General features: G+C 42.7%; 1 protein-coding gene across 1 annotated transcript in view; it reads right to left on the reverse strand.

Moving 5' to 3' along the window:
- The window catches only part of CLCN4 (chloride voltage-gated channel 4), a 27,329-nt gene extending 13,110 nt beyond the window's left edge, over window positions 1-14,219 (reverse strand). The window contains 8 exon segments of the mRNA XM_009646345.2: window position 1; window positions 3-157; window positions 720-800; window positions 893-1,099; window positions 2,679-2,801; window positions 7,718-7,905; window positions 13,633-13,732; window positions 14,076-14,219. The exon segment at window position 1 is cut by the window's left edge and continues 381 nt beyond it. Of these exon segments, the coding sequence (XP_009644640.1) occupies window position 1; window positions 3-157; window positions 720-800; window positions 893-1,099; window positions 2,679-2,801; window positions 7,718-7,905; window positions 13,633-13,732; window positions 14,076-14,219 (999 nt within the window).
- Between the last annotated feature and the right edge of the window lie 1,122 nt (window positions 14,220-15,341).

Below are 15,341 nucleotides of genomic sequence, written 5' to 3' on the forward strand. Positions count from 1 at the left end.
GAAAGAGCTCCGCCATGTACCAGGGGGTGTGGTACTCCACGTAGAACAGGACCAGCCGGCTGTTTCCAAAAGGATTGATGGACCTCAGTGTGAAGGCAGCCACAAGAGCAGCAAAAAATGACCTCCAGAGGGTTTTTAGAGGAAAGTAGTAGCTGACCTAAAACAAGCAGAGACCATAAACACTTCACTGAGTTTGACAGAGGGCATTTGCTTTAATTATTCACTGGAGCACTGTGCACAGTAAGCCATCGCCATGTGTTTCATCTGTGACTCTACGTTTGGCTTTACTGGGAACACTGGTCCTTACCGCAGCCAGACTGCATTCACAAAGGTATTGGAAAAGGCATTTTCAGATTTCAAATAGGGAGTAGCAACCAGTGAAAAATCAGTAAGTTTAAATCCAAAGTTGCTTGCTAGAGACAGTAAAATGGGTGCTTGGCAGCTCGGCCTGTGCAGCAACAAGCTGAAAGCTGCAGAAAGCTCAGCACAGTAATACATTTCCAGATTAAATAATTTTGTTGGTTTCCAGAAAGCCAGTCCTCTTATTTTACTCAAATGATGCTAAAATACCTGGTTATTTCTTATTACTAGAAATCAGAGATTATTTTTGCTTTAGAAGAAAAATAAGCATATAAATATTTGAAAAATAAAGAGGCATATTACCAAAAGACATCAAGTGAAAGTATATTTATTGAAGCAAGTGAACCGCCAGGTCTCACCTCTTCCAGACTAAAAAGCACGCCTCCAATCGGAGCCCCAAAGGCAACAGAAACCCCTGCAGCGGCTGCAGCCGAGAGCACCTACAAAGAAAATATTTACGTACAAGGCATGAGTCCTTTGAAGCACTGAGTATCTGGACAGGGAAATTAGAGAAGGCTTGAGCCAACCTCACCTCTCTCCTCTTCCCTTCATTCTTGCTGTACTTTGAGAAAAGGCTGCTGAAGAAGTTTCCGCAGCAACAGGCCACGTGGACTAGGGGCCCCTCTTTCCCAAGGCTGAGGCCTGAAGATACCACCAGAACCAAGGTGACTGTTTTGATTAAAAGTGTCCACTTTCCCAGGTAGCCCCTAATAATGAACCCACTCAAGATGGTTTTTATCTGGAAAGCAGGAAGAACATGTTGAAGAGCTGAAGAAAACTTTTCTACTCTGAACTTGCAAATGGAGTTAAAACCCCAGCGGAGTTAAAAAAAAAATAAAATAAAAAAAAATAAATTGCAGACTGCTTGAAAAGAGACAGTGATGGAGAGAAAGAAACCGTAGGTAGGGCCACTATCCCACAGTGATAGCTGAGCAGGGGTTAAGCAAACCACACTTTTACTGTTCTTATGGGTGGTCCCCTGTGTCGGTAAGGAGTCTTACAGAGATTAATAGAAATACGAAACTGTTACATATCTCCTTGGCTTACAAGATCAGAGTTAAACTAGACCCAACTTGAACAAAGCAGAAAAAAGCAAATACACAACCACAGACTTTTCCTAGTTAAAACAAGAAAAAAAAAAAGTTCTAAATATTTGGAATGGCCATGCCATAAAAGCATGCAAGTATTATGAAATGGGAAAGTCCAAGAGATCTTATTTTTACACATTTCCTTTTAATTTTGCACATGAGTGGTTAGACTAGAGCACGATGCACGTGCATGACATGCAGGCTGCAAGGTGGGATTTGGGTTTGGACTCTAGCCCTGGAATCGGACTGGAGCTGAGCATCACCTCACATGAGAGATTTACCTCTCAGAAACTAGATTTACAGTTAACAATGAAAATTTTTTTAAAAACACTTACAGATATATCAAATATGTAACAAACACACACATGTGACTACTTTGAAACATGGAAATTATTTAAATATTTCAAATTATTTGTGGTGGGTTTTCTTCCTGATTGGCTATGAAATAGTTGGATACTTCTCCTAGAGATGAAGAAAAAAAGTATACAAAGATTTCTAAAATCTGGGCGGTTGATTCTGTCTGCCAGATTCCTAAGCAATAATCCCAGTGGTTCTATAGCACTTTTAACAAAAGACTGCCCTGATTTCAAAAATTTTAAGCAGCTATGCTGTTTGAATTACAGGGTTCCTCATTTTAACAGCTTAAATAGAGACTGAGGCTCAATATGTAAAATATTAAAAAACAATTAGAGATTTTGGCTGCCATTGTGCCAGCCTTACATGGTGTACAAGGACACTTTGCAGGCATCCCAAATGATGGGCATCTCGCATCTTCAGTAGCTTAGGAAACCTTAGCTTTGTAGCACTCTGTCTTTATTTTATTTTGCTTTTATTTAAAGCCTATCCTAGAAAATGGCTATTTTTGTAACCAGACCAAGTAATTTAATCCAAGGAAAATTCTATATAATCTTCCAGTGAGTATGTGCCTCAGCCACAAAAAGTTGGAGTCCATAAAGTGAAGACTGGGACTTGTTGATTTTTAATTCTAGCTCTGGCAATGAAGAAGTATGTAGATTAACCTGTCACAGTGGCATTTGAACATTTCCCACTATGAAAAATGTAGATGGTTACCATAAAGGCATGGTTAGACAAACGAATGAAGGCCGATGAGATGGAAAGACAACCTTCTTGACCCTATGCTATCTCAGATCTGGAATGGGAAAAGGTGGCAAATTATCTTTTCTTTGTTTTGCTTGGGTTTTGGATAGTCATCCACAAGGAGAAACTCACCTCTGGGATTCCAGAGCCACAGGCGTAGGGAGCAAACACTCTGACGAGGGAGACTGCCAGGAAGGCAAAACACAGAGCCCACATAATGTATAGAAAATAGTTTAGAATGTAAGCACTTGCACCCTAGAAAAATAACAGTAACAAACATTGTTAGACAAATGCAGCTTGGTAAATCTCATGCTTCTACTAGGGATCATGATGGCATGGAGCCTGGTCTTTTCATTTACATGCTAGCTGCTGCTTTTACTCAGGAAGGACAAATGGCTTTATATACTCCAACAATTTTATTACTCGTGGAAAGGAGCAGCATACTAATATATACCTAACCCAGTCCATATGGTCTCTTTGCAAGGGACCCAAACAACTTAAACAGAGCATCTTTCAAGCACTAAAAAACTAAGCCAACCACAAGAAGTTCCAAATCATCAAGCAATTCTGTCACAAGGGCAAAAGTAATTGGTGATAAAAAAAGCAGCTAATGAATGAGTCTGCTGTTTCATCCCATGGCGAGTGACAGGGCATGAGACCGTGATACATCTTTTTCTGAGGGCTGGTATTCAAAGGTCATCTCTCCATGGAGATGCTGATCTTTTCAAACGACAACCCTATGTATATCAGTAGCCAGTTCAATTCACAAATGGGAAGGGTAAAACCATAAATAAATTCTTTCCTTCTATATGACTCTATATATGGTAGGGTTGAAAATCATTTTAAAACACAATAGCTTGGCAGATCCCACTAAGACACATCTCAATCATTTTTTCCCTGATATTTTAAAAACATTCCAGTCAATAATAAAACCTATCTTCAAAATGAATAGCTTTACTTTACTGACAGAATGGAAATGCTAATGATCGTTAACAACGGTTGACTGTGCAGTGCCCTAGTGAAAGCATAGTCTATAGTGACCTTCAAGCTTTCCACCTGTCTCCAATGGTCAAGTAAGTCAAAACTGTTGTTAAAATCTCTCTTAGAATACCCCTCCATCCTCACAAGCATAACTTTTTAGATTAATTTCAAAAACCCCGCCTACACAGACAAAAGAGAATCTACTCAGAGGCATCAAATAGATGCAAGGAGCTTAAGCCTTCAAACAATCTTCTCTAGCAACATGACACTACAGAATAAAAAACAAGATGAACCTCAGTGCATGAATTGGTATGAATCTTTCACCTCTGAGTGAACTCTTCCTACCGGATGCAATCTCAGCTGCTCAAGAACATCGGGGCCCCTGTCTTTGCTCTGCAGGACAGCAGCCTGGATATCAACATTATGATAAATCAAGTAGGAAAACAGGCATTAATCAGTTGTATCGTGTCTTCAGTTAACAGAGCTGAGAAGTCTCCCTGTTTGCAAGCCTGCAAGGAATCTACCTTTGACAGTACGAATGCTTGCTAGCCTCATTTTCCAGGTCTCTGTCCAATTGAAAAGACAGTAAGGGAACCACTGCCCTTATCCTTATGGATATATCTGGAAGAAGGGCAATTTTTTAAGGTCCTCCTGTGCTTGCTGAAGTTAGCAGATGGCTTTGCTGATAACAGCAGAAGAGCAATACGATGCCATCCCCCAATGCCCTGAGACTAAACAGTCATGGATCCCACACTTACAGTGACTGACATCCGTCTGTAGTAACCATGGATCTTTGTTGCTACAGCTGAAGACAGTCTCATTTCCTCATGAATGTCTTCTCCTAGTGCTTTCAATTACAAACAGCTATGGCAATATTTACTCTTCCTCTAGAGAAAACTCTGGATATGTTGCCCCAGGGCAAAATTCTCCTGTAAGTGTGAACCTGGTGTAACTCCAAAGAAGACCAATGTCGTTACAGCAATTTGGCCCTATGATGTTGAGCGAAAGCTGCAGTTTTGCTTCTAAATTCATTGGAGCCAAATTAACTTAATTTCTTTTTACTTCCTCTTCTTTCACATTTCAGAAGTCACATGAATACTATGTCAGGTCATTATTGCCATCACACATACACCTACAGCACCGTGGCAGGACCCCAGAAGAGTCTGTATGGCTAGTTGAACTGGCTTATCCCTTGGGACAACTCTCGTTGTTACATTTTCCAGATACCTGGCATTCTGCAGGTCCAGTTGCAGGAGTTTCTAATGATTAATAATAAGAAAATAAGATCTCACAGCTTGCAGACTCCCACTGGTGGACATTACAAATTGGGAAGTGAGTTCCAGGTATAGAGGGGCTTCCTTTTCTTGCAGGTCTCAACTTCATGACAGGAGATCCAGAAGCCCTGGGATGGGAATCCAGTCCATTGCTGGATCCAGTGTCACGAGCCATGGAAGACAGGGGGCCCTTTCCTCTGCTTTGGACAGATGTGAGGCACCAAAAATGGGGCCTTGTGCTCCAGTGAAGTTGTGGTTAGGACCAACCTGGATCTGCAGAATAGGGAAGCTCTGGGTCACCAGATACTGTCTAGAAGGGCATGGCATTTGATGTGCTTTAATACACCCTCTCCCCCAGTGAATTTGAGGTTTTGAAACCCTCCTGCATCAAAAAACTTTTCACCTGCTCATTGGAAGCAGTTCAGGGCCAGAGGAATGAAGGTTATCACTGGCCTACAAAACAGTGATTAAGGAAGAAAACATAGCCTGCTATGTTTCAGATGTGCTATTATGTTTTCCATAACAATTTATATCAAGACTCTGCTTTGGGCTCATTTTATAGGAGGACTAGAATGAAAACGTTTTTCAAGAGATGCCACAGGAAATGTCACAATCCTCAGTGAGAACATATGCGCAGGGTTTATCACAGCCATAAATCGGCAAAACCATGAGGAAGAACTGATCTAAATCACAGCCCTCAAAATGTCAAATTTAGTTGTCTATGATGAGAAAGAGTCACAGTCATGCATAAAAAAGAAGACATGGCTGACTACAGTACCTTTAGGGAAACTGTTCCAAGTACATTCTGTCTAAAATGTGCTCCAAATTAGTCCTTCTGTGCACTGTGCATTTTATAGGGCTGTTATACAAATATCAGGCACAAAATGAAGCAACATAAAAAAAAAAAGCAAAATTATCCTGAAACACAGTCAAATTCAGTGTATGTTGATGCCTCCTAGAGTCCTCTCCAGCTACAGGAATCATGCAAAGCTTGCCCATAACGTAAGCCTTTTGCTGCAAAACAGAATTTGTACTTTCCATACTCACATTTTTTTGGGCTTTGCCTGGGATTCCAAAGTAACAGTGATGGACAGCTGTATTATTAATATTTACAGCATCCATCGGGCCATGGCAGCCAGAAATCCGCAGAGCTTAGAGAAGCCCAATTTGAATACAAAGTGAGCAAAGTTTCACAGTGCACACCTAGCCAATACCGTTCTTACCGGCCCCAGCATACAACAGTCATGACTGCTGATCGGGAGTAGCAGGTGAAAGCAATAAATTTTCCCAAGGATATGCTCTGTTCATATATCCCAGCCTTCCAGAGTAACAGCATGTCAAACACATGCACAGGATTTCCAAATCCCTGAACAATTGTAACATTCTCCTCTTTTTCCCCTTCCCACATTTTTTTTTTTTTTGTTCTCTTAAATTACAACATCTTCCCCAGCCCTGAAACTTTATACCAGGGCAATATTTCTTCACTGTTACAAAGACACAACCACCCAAACCATCTGTTGATGAAGACCAGCGTGAACCTAGCAAACCTCTGGCAAAGGGAAGCTTGGCACCATGGACTGGCAACTGTGCAGAGAGGTTTCTGCCTGCGATCAAATGGTGGGGATATTCAGGAACAGCGAGCATCCTGCTACTTTCACTACACTTAATTAGAACTATGGAAAATTGGGCTATACATATTCGTAGATGCTCTTATTTGATACTACTTGTACTGTAAGCCCAAAGCAGCATTGAAGGGAACACGAATGACAGACTTGTACGGCGATGAAGGTGCCCTTCAGGTGCCTTCTGCAGGACCAGACCACCTCCACGCTAGGGGAAGATCCAAGACACTCTCGCCAAGTCACCCATTTTTTAATTGCCTGGTTGGAAATGATTTCTCTCACAGAAGTGTGAATTTTCTTCTGCTATGATTGATGAAACTGCATTACCAGATATTGTCCTCAAAGCCACATTCATCCCACCTCCATGTCATATTCAATTTTTGTCATATTCAAGTCGCCTGTAGAAATGGGGGTGGGGGCAGGGGGAATTCAAGACAATAATTCTGCCCAAAAATTCAAGCTGTGAAGGGATCAATATTATTGAATACATTGAATGGCTTAGGTTGAAAATAAAATGTCCTTTTCGTATTTTTTTATAAAAGTGTCATCTGCTAAAAGGAGTATAAAAAGGCCTCTTCTGATGTCTTCAGAACAAAACTTTCACCTGCTTTGCTTTGAAGCAACATTCTTTGTACTTAAAATTACTACAATTTTAAAAAAAAAGGATAGGAAAAATGGTCTTGAAATGCAAGTTTCACGTCAGTCCAGCTCAGTTTTTTTCCCTTCCTGTCCTCTCGCCCTGCAAATTTTTCACTTTGGCCATCTCCCAGGGAGCCCATTATTTCCCCAGCTTTCGGTTCTAGGTAAATACTTCGTTATCTGATAGATAAACCGATGACAAGGGCATAACAGGCAGTTTTTACGCAGCTCCCACTACCACTCACAGCATTTGAATGCATGAAAAGCATCTGCAATCCCTAAAATTTTCTCTTAAATGTATTTGTCAGGGATCATCTTTTTTGTCCCATAAAATTGTGCTTAAAGAAAAAGAAATGGATAGCAGCTCGGGTCCCCTGGTGATTATGTTATGAGTGTTATGAAACACTTTTGGTTTAATACTGATAAAAAGAGAGAGCGATCTGGCAGTTTTCCAATTTCCATCACACGTGACACTGGAACAATAGGACCTCTCCCAAGTTAAGCAGATATTGCTTGTGGAAATGTCTTTTTTTTTTTGCAGCGTTCTCAGTTCATTACTTTCTCTTGCAGAGAAACTCTCTGGAGGGAATATCAAGTATGAAAAAAGGACATTCCTTGGCCTGCTGTGACCCCAACCTAATCAGGTCTCCCGTACCTCAGACTGGCTTACAAGAAGTTCAGACCATTTCTGCCACTGGGGACATTTGTCCCTGTCATCGAATGTAGTCTCATTAGACGTCCAGCAGCACTGCTCGTGGCTGTACCAGAAGGCAGACAGGCAGACACCCTCCTTCAGATCTGTCATCCAATCCACAGCCAAATCTATCACTCCAGCTAATGTGCCTGGAAAAAAGAGATGCAGAAAAAGAAACCATGGCATTAAAAACCATCAAGTCACAAGGAAAATAGATCTAATTATAATAACCTCGTGATTTGGGGAAGCAGCTGCAGTGTAAGCACGAGTACACCAAACAGCGGGGGGTAACAGCGAGTTTCCAAAGAAACGGCTACCCCAAGGTGTTGCCTGACTTTCACTGCTCTCCCGGAAAGCTTTTATTTTAAATATTACCATTTTCATACTGACTGATTGCCAAATAGGGAAGGCATAACTGATGTAGGGCCTGATCCTGCAGCCTGCCCCAGGCAGGCACCCCGTTTGACTGGGATGAGGAGGACTTCATGCGGGGTCTCCATGCACATACTAAGCTGCAGGTCTCAAACCCCACTGTACTCCAGGGGAATACGGCAGGGGAGGAGGAGGATACGTACGTTTTCCTATAGCCCTACTGGTCCCAATGCAGCAACCTCTCAGAAGGATGATTTCAGTACAGAAACAATACAGGTGCTGACTTATGAACTTGGAATCGGGCTCTCAATGTGTACGTTCATTAGCAAGCCAAACAGGCAGAATAAAATTATCCTTCAATTCCTCTCCCTGCTACACTAACCCTTATTTCAGTGTTTCCCCCAATAATTACACAGAGCTACAGTGACACCTGGTGGCCACCGGACACAGACAAGAATAAAACCGATGTGGCCAGGCACGGAAAAGAAAAATCCTGTTTTCCTAGGGCATTTGCTCATCAGCGATGATAACCTGGCCCCGGCACCCTCAGAGCAGACGTGGCCTCACGAATGCAACACCAGCAGGAACGGGGAGGCTGGGAGCAGCCAGACCACAGAAAGGCAGACCTGCCTTCCCTCCCCGTGTCCATAGTCTCTAGAAAGCATTAAACCACCAACTGATAAAAAAGGCATTTAGGGTTTTCCAAACCCCTCCCGCATACAATGGAAAGTAGAAGCTGACAATGTTTTTACTGGTAATCATTGACACAATTTCAGGAAACTGGTAATGAATTTGAACAGAAGTCATCAATGCATTTCAGTAGGACTAAAACACTGAAAAAATGTTTTGGAAAACTCAAAATGGGTTGGTTTTATGTTTCCAAAACTTTTAGCTTTGTGGCTCTGCTGAGAATGCAATTACATGAAGCAGGGGTGGGGCTGCTCCTCTATCCCCCAGCAGCTGGGGCACACAGGGGGGTTCAAGAGCCAGTTTATTTGACCTGGAACTAAAGTTTTCTGCTTTTCATTTCCGTGAAAGAAGAAGAAGAAAAAAAAATAAAATAATTCAGACATGTGTATCCTGGTTTTTATTCCTTGGAAAAACCCCACAGGTGTTCACAGGGCTTTACACATAAGTGTATCTTCTCACTCCCTTAAGGAGGACACTCATCACCATGCTGACAAGCGTGACTCTGGTAGCAGTGAAGAATTTTTGTTGTATAGGAATAATCTGAAAAAACGTATAGATACACTAGACAAGATCACAAAAAAAGGCTGCAGCAAGGAGTAATGATGACTGTACCAATTATTTTCTTTCATTAAGACCTTGGCTTTCTTTTGCCTACTCTTTTCTATTTTCCCAAGTTTCTATGGAAACGATGAACCATATTCTCAGATGATGATAAATCACTGTGTTGCTACTAACGTCAGCACGCATAGCTTACTGAGTTTTGCAGTATACTCTAAATTCTCCTCCAATGTTCTGAAATGAAACTCATAGTTTCATCTAGGAAATAGTACAAAGAATCCTCAGCCCTCGGCCATGAGCACCAAATGCTGTGCCTCTTGCATCTCTTGACGGACCTTTGTCATCCTCTGCAGTTACCCCAATCTTCAAAGCTCAAACCGCACTTAATCAGCCAATTGAGTATTAATGCTACCTAGCAGAAGGTGCACAGGAAGGCAGGCTTTTGAATGTTTTTCCCCAATAAAGTTAATAAAGAGAGTGAGGAACAAACATTCCATCCTCTAATATAACAAGCTCGTATGAACCACAGTGCCTCTAGGAAAATGTGCCTCTGGAAAAAAAAGTGCTTTTGCCAAATGCTTTGGGGTCCACATAAAGAGGAAAATGCTTCATGCTTTCCAGAGAAGAAAATCTTGCAGGACAATAGTGCAGTAGTTAATGCTTCACAAACCAAGCGACCAAGGCTAGAATGTTTCCAAGTTCTGAATCTCTGCAACTTTAAGTGAGGTTAATGGAAGTTTCAGAGCATTCAGCATCTCAGAAAGTCAAGCCTTCAATTTCTGGTGCTTACCACGGCTGTCTAGGCATGTCACTGCACCTCTGCAATGTAGCATGAGTTTATTTCTCTCCTTCTCCATCAAGGGAATTGAACTTGTTCCCTCTTCTACGTAACCTCCTGCCCAGAATGAAAATAATGAAGCACTCCAAAGCCAGGAAATGCTGAATTTCATTTTAGATAATAGCTTTTCATCTCTCTCCTTTCCCTTTGGTTGATGACAGCCAATACTCATCCTTTACAATGCCCAAATGAGAATGCTAAAAATTTGCTTTGAAAACATATTTTTCCCAATGCACCTGTACCAGAAAATAGCATCACCCAAGTTGCATGGCACTGAATTACAAAGGGGATTTTTGCACATCCGGCACCAGCACCAGAGCATTTCAGTATTAGTACAGTAGTACTTTTTGTCACATAGCTTTAGGAAACAGAGACTCTTTTGCTGTTCTTCTATAAATAGCCTATACCTTCACTTGGCTAGTAATGGCTGGGTTGAGGGATGGCCACTGATTTGAAGGCAGGACGGGCAATGTAAAGACTTGGCATTCCGTAAAAATGAGTGCCTAATAATTTGGCACTCGCCCAAAATTTTTAGGTTCGTTTCCCCATACATTGCTTTGTATTTCTCCAGAAAGTGTGCAAACTTTCTGACTGAGACAGACCCAGGTAGTACTCCATGTCTTTGTCTGGAGCATCTGGTGAGCAGTTTTCATCTGATCTCCACACAAACAGCATTCATGGGTGTTACACATTGGACTGTGGCGACAGGGAGGGGCTCCACTTGCACTAATTTCCATGTCCACTCTCACTCATGAAACTTTGGTCTGATCCCAAATGGCTGCTGTTACATTCTTAATACACTTTGGTGTTACTCAAAACATACAGCTCTAACTCTGAAGCTGGCTCTGCTGTGAGCAGGAAGCCAGAGCAGACCCCCTCCAGAGACCCCTTTCCCACCTACGCTTTTTCTGGGACTAATGAAGGATATGGGTCCAATGACACTCCAAAAATGACATGAGCAAGGGCTACTGCCAAATGGGATGGTCCTCTCCTTCCTCCCTCCATCAGCTCCTCTCTGTCAGCAATATTTTGATTGCTTGCAACCCTGTGGTGACCAGCCCTGCTGAGCGCACTGATCAGCTGAAAACTAATCTGGCCAAACCCCATTTTTTCTCTGTCAGGACAGTTCCCAGATCCAACACCCCTGTGCAGCTGCACATGCACAAGGCAACAGGGCCTGATGGCAGGGACACCGGAGGGCAGAGATCACTACTTTCAGCCATGCCAGCTTGTGTGGGTGTGGAGTGTTGGAAGTGTTGCAAACCTGAAAGATTCAGTTGACCAAATCGGTGGTATTTAGGCTTCTAGATCAGTTAAACTCACTATAAATGCCTGAGCCTGAGTAACTCTTCCAAGTGCCCCTGCCATCCCCTTCCTCAGGAGTCCCACATTGCTGCCCTCAATCCCCAGCAAGGGGGTAGCAGGGGCAGGGTGCTCCACATGACTTTCACAGTTTAATACCATTTCTGCTGCTTTCCCCCTCCTCTCCCACTCCTTGACACCTTCTCTCCTTGCCCCTGGTAATGCCTGGACTCAGTGGCCCAAATGCTCGCCCAGTGTCTGTGCAGCTGAGCCAGACTGCTCCCTTTGGAGCAGCAGTAGCTTTTACCTGTTTAGCAGGGGAAGAGGGACCATGGAGGAGCCAGGCTGGTCCACGCAACACTGTGTGATCATACAGGTGCCCTCCTGGCAGGCCGGCTTCTCTGAGCAGGCAATATTTCAAGTAGAGATAGAAAAGACGTGAAGTGCCTCTTGATTGTACCACCAACCTCACCTCCTCCCTCCCCAAACCTGGTTAAGAAACCTCATCCACTCATCAATAATCCCCCCACTCATCAATAATCCCCCCACTCATCAATAAAAGGGGCATTGACCCCTCGCTGAGGCTGAGATGGTGACTATCCATCTTCACCCTGTCCCAGAAACACTGGAGGCACAGAGCACATGTGTCATTTTAACGGCAGGCAGAGAAAGGCTACAGAGTTCAGCCCAAATCATGAGCATGCAGGCAATTTTTGTTCTCCAGCTGATTCACAAGTCCTTGCCCCAATTTAAAAACAGACTAACTTGATTTGACTCTGAGGTAAAACATGTTGCTCTGCACCCTTGTCATTGAAAAGGTTGCAAAAGCTAACACATCTCAGCTGCCGCTTACCCTCCACCTCTGTTCCCAAGCTGGACGTACCAGCATTAGAGCTTATCAGAGGTCAGCAACTCCAGCTTTCGACAGCCTCGAGGATTTCAGAATGAGGTTTCATTGCAAACTGGAACTGAAACAAACCTACTGGGATGTTTTTACTGAAACAGGGGTGAGTGAGTGTATACCACGTTCTTTGTACGAGTGAGGGGACTACTGACCAGCTTGTGGGAGGTCATTAGAGCCCTCAAGGACTTGCTCTAACCTTATTTGCAAGCAGAATTCTCCATCCCAGATGAGGCCAACCCTGGACTTCAGACAGGGTCCAGCAGCCCTGGCAGTACACAGTCTATCACTCTCTTCCCATCTCATTCTCCCATCAAAGCTTTTGTGGAAACAAGTATATCTCTACGAAATAGTATAATTTGCCAAAAATGTCCCTTCAGCAATGTTTTCTCAAGAACTTCCCCAGTACTTCTAAGGCTCCTGAACAAAGTGTAATAAACATACGAACTTGACAGTCGGTAAGCAGGAAATTCATGCCATTTGGAAACTGTGAAACTTTACATCATGCCTTTACCAAGCAGCGCGGTACAAGAGCACCCTGACATCACTGAAAAAAGCATAAAAAATGGCAGCTGTTTCAACTGTTATAGAAGTGCAGCTTTCCAAGTTGGAAGATGTTAAACTGACCAGAAGACAGGAGTAATTTGGGAAATTAATGAATTTGTCATCTGAGTTTGAGTAGGCTGTTAAATACGTAATGTCTGTCTGTCCTGGAAGCAGATCTGAAACCGAGTCTGAAACTGTATTTTCCCTTCATGCATATATAAAAAAGATAACCAAGTGGATACAGCAATTTACAAAGCTCCTCTTTGAGTGTCCACAACCAGCATTTTCCCCACGTCATAATATCTACTTGCAGAATTAAAGTAAGTGAAGACAAGAAAAAAAAATCCCACCAATAAAATTGACTTCTGTGAATCAAAGATTCAGAAAGTCAAAGTAGACCATTGAGTGTAAAGCACTCAGATGCGTGTTTCCAAAAGCAGTAGGAAAATCCCTCTACTGGTGAATAACATTTTTTCTAGGTCAGCACTCAGCAGGAGACTTTAGAAGTGGGTATTTTTAATAAGCATTATAACTGCATGGATGCATAGCTGTCTTTTTAGCTTGAAACATTGGTGGAGAGACAATGAAGTAAAAAGAGAAGCAGATGGCACTGCAGCAAACTTGGGCGAGATGGTTCCGGGCATAACTGCAATGCTAACACACACGTACCTGCCAGTAGTCCTATGAGAAGCATTACTACCCATCCTGACCAGGCATCCAGCAAACTCTTGATGAACTCCCATATGGATTCCTTACTTTTGCTTGTAATCTGAAATTAAACATATGGAGAGATATGTTGCTGATTCAGGCTGACACAGTTTTAGTGTATAATGTTTGAAACAAAAATTACTTAACCTCCTGAAAGGTGTGTACAATTCCTCTACTCCACCTCGTCCAAATCATTTTTCAGAGGTGCTCTGCTGATTAAGTTGCTGGAAGCCCTTTCATATTTACAAACTCAAGACATATACTGCATCCATATTTTTAGAAGTCCTCCTCAAGTCATACAACAAGGTAGGAAGCTATAACTTTGGAAAACTTTGTTTTTCTCACCACCAGGATGGCTGTAACCCATGGGCTGCGATGCATCAAAGCCAGATCAAAACCTTTACCTTCCTGTGGCGGTCAGTGTCCCGTGACTTCTCCCGCAGCCAGTCGATGGTGTGGAAATCTTCATAAGTCCCAACGTCGGGGAAAGGCTCATCCAGAAAATCCATTAGGTTACCAGAACCATTCATGTCTCCTGCATTGACCATATTAGGGTCTGTATGTAAAGGAAAAACAAGTCTGTCAATAAATTCATGCAGCTTTGCCAGACAGTTCAGAATCAAGTTTTCCAAAATACCTCCACAAACCACAAAGTCAAGAGAACATGAGTCAGCAGTCCTGGTGGGCACCTAGTGAAATCTATGTTTTGCCAATAAAAAAAGTATTTTGCTGAAGACTACTTTGCAGCGTAGCAAACCCTAAAAAGCACATACAAAGAGCACAGTGTCCAAGTGCAGAAATACCAGCTTTCCTGAAAACAGACCCCCAGATCCCAGGATGTTTCTGGACTTCTTCTGTAATGATACATCCTGATCACACGCCAGAAGTTGTTCCCTGCCTGCATGGAGGTTATCAAGTAGGCAAGGTCACCAGCTCAGAAAACAAATGATAATACACTAGACTTTACCGTTCATCATGAACTCCAGATCTTCTATGGCACCATTAGTCATAACACTGCAGTGTTTTCTAGTTTTGCATGCTCAAAGCTCCCTCCCTGCCCTGATATGCTTTCCCTCCACTGCTCAGAAGGCAAAGCTCGAGATCACAGTATGTCTGCTCTGCGTCAGGTCTGGAAATGCAGTGTCTCCTTCAAGTTTGCCTCTCAAGGGCTAGCAGTAGGACTATTCTTGGAAGAACCTGAGTGGTTACCTTCTGTCCCATATACAAACTTCCTAAATTTGCTTTTAAGAAAGCAGGGAGGAAAACAGCTATCACATGTTCTGCTAGAAACAAGAGGAAATACAAAGATACCTATCCCCAAATCATAACAAGCAGTTACCAGCAGCATTTGATAGTAAAAAAGGAGAACAAAGTAGGCTGTGAAATAAGCAGAGTGTGGCACACAGGTTGAGTGGAAGTTTTCAGCCCAGGAGTTTTTGGGGATGTGCTCCCTGGGTTTATACACCACAGGTATGAAAGCAGAGAAACATCCATGCCCATTGCTCCAAAGCCCTGGAAACTGTACCTTGTTCATGCAATGCACATAAGCAAAGCGTGAAGAAGTTAAATCACAACCACCATACCTCTCTTTCCCACAGAGAGCTCAGCAACATCTGGCTACGTGCAAAAATGACTGTTGCCTCCCTTAAAGGTCAGGTCCCAAAGCAGCC

This window comes from Egretta garzetta, unplaced genomic scaffold (assembly GCF_000687185.1).
Source record: "Egretta garzetta isolate BGI_Z169 unplaced genomic scaffold, ASM68718v1 scaffold49, whole genome shotgun sequence".
Classification (NCBI taxonomy): domain Eukaryota; kingdom Metazoa; phylum Chordata; class Aves; order Pelecaniformes; family Ardeidae; genus Egretta; species Egretta garzetta.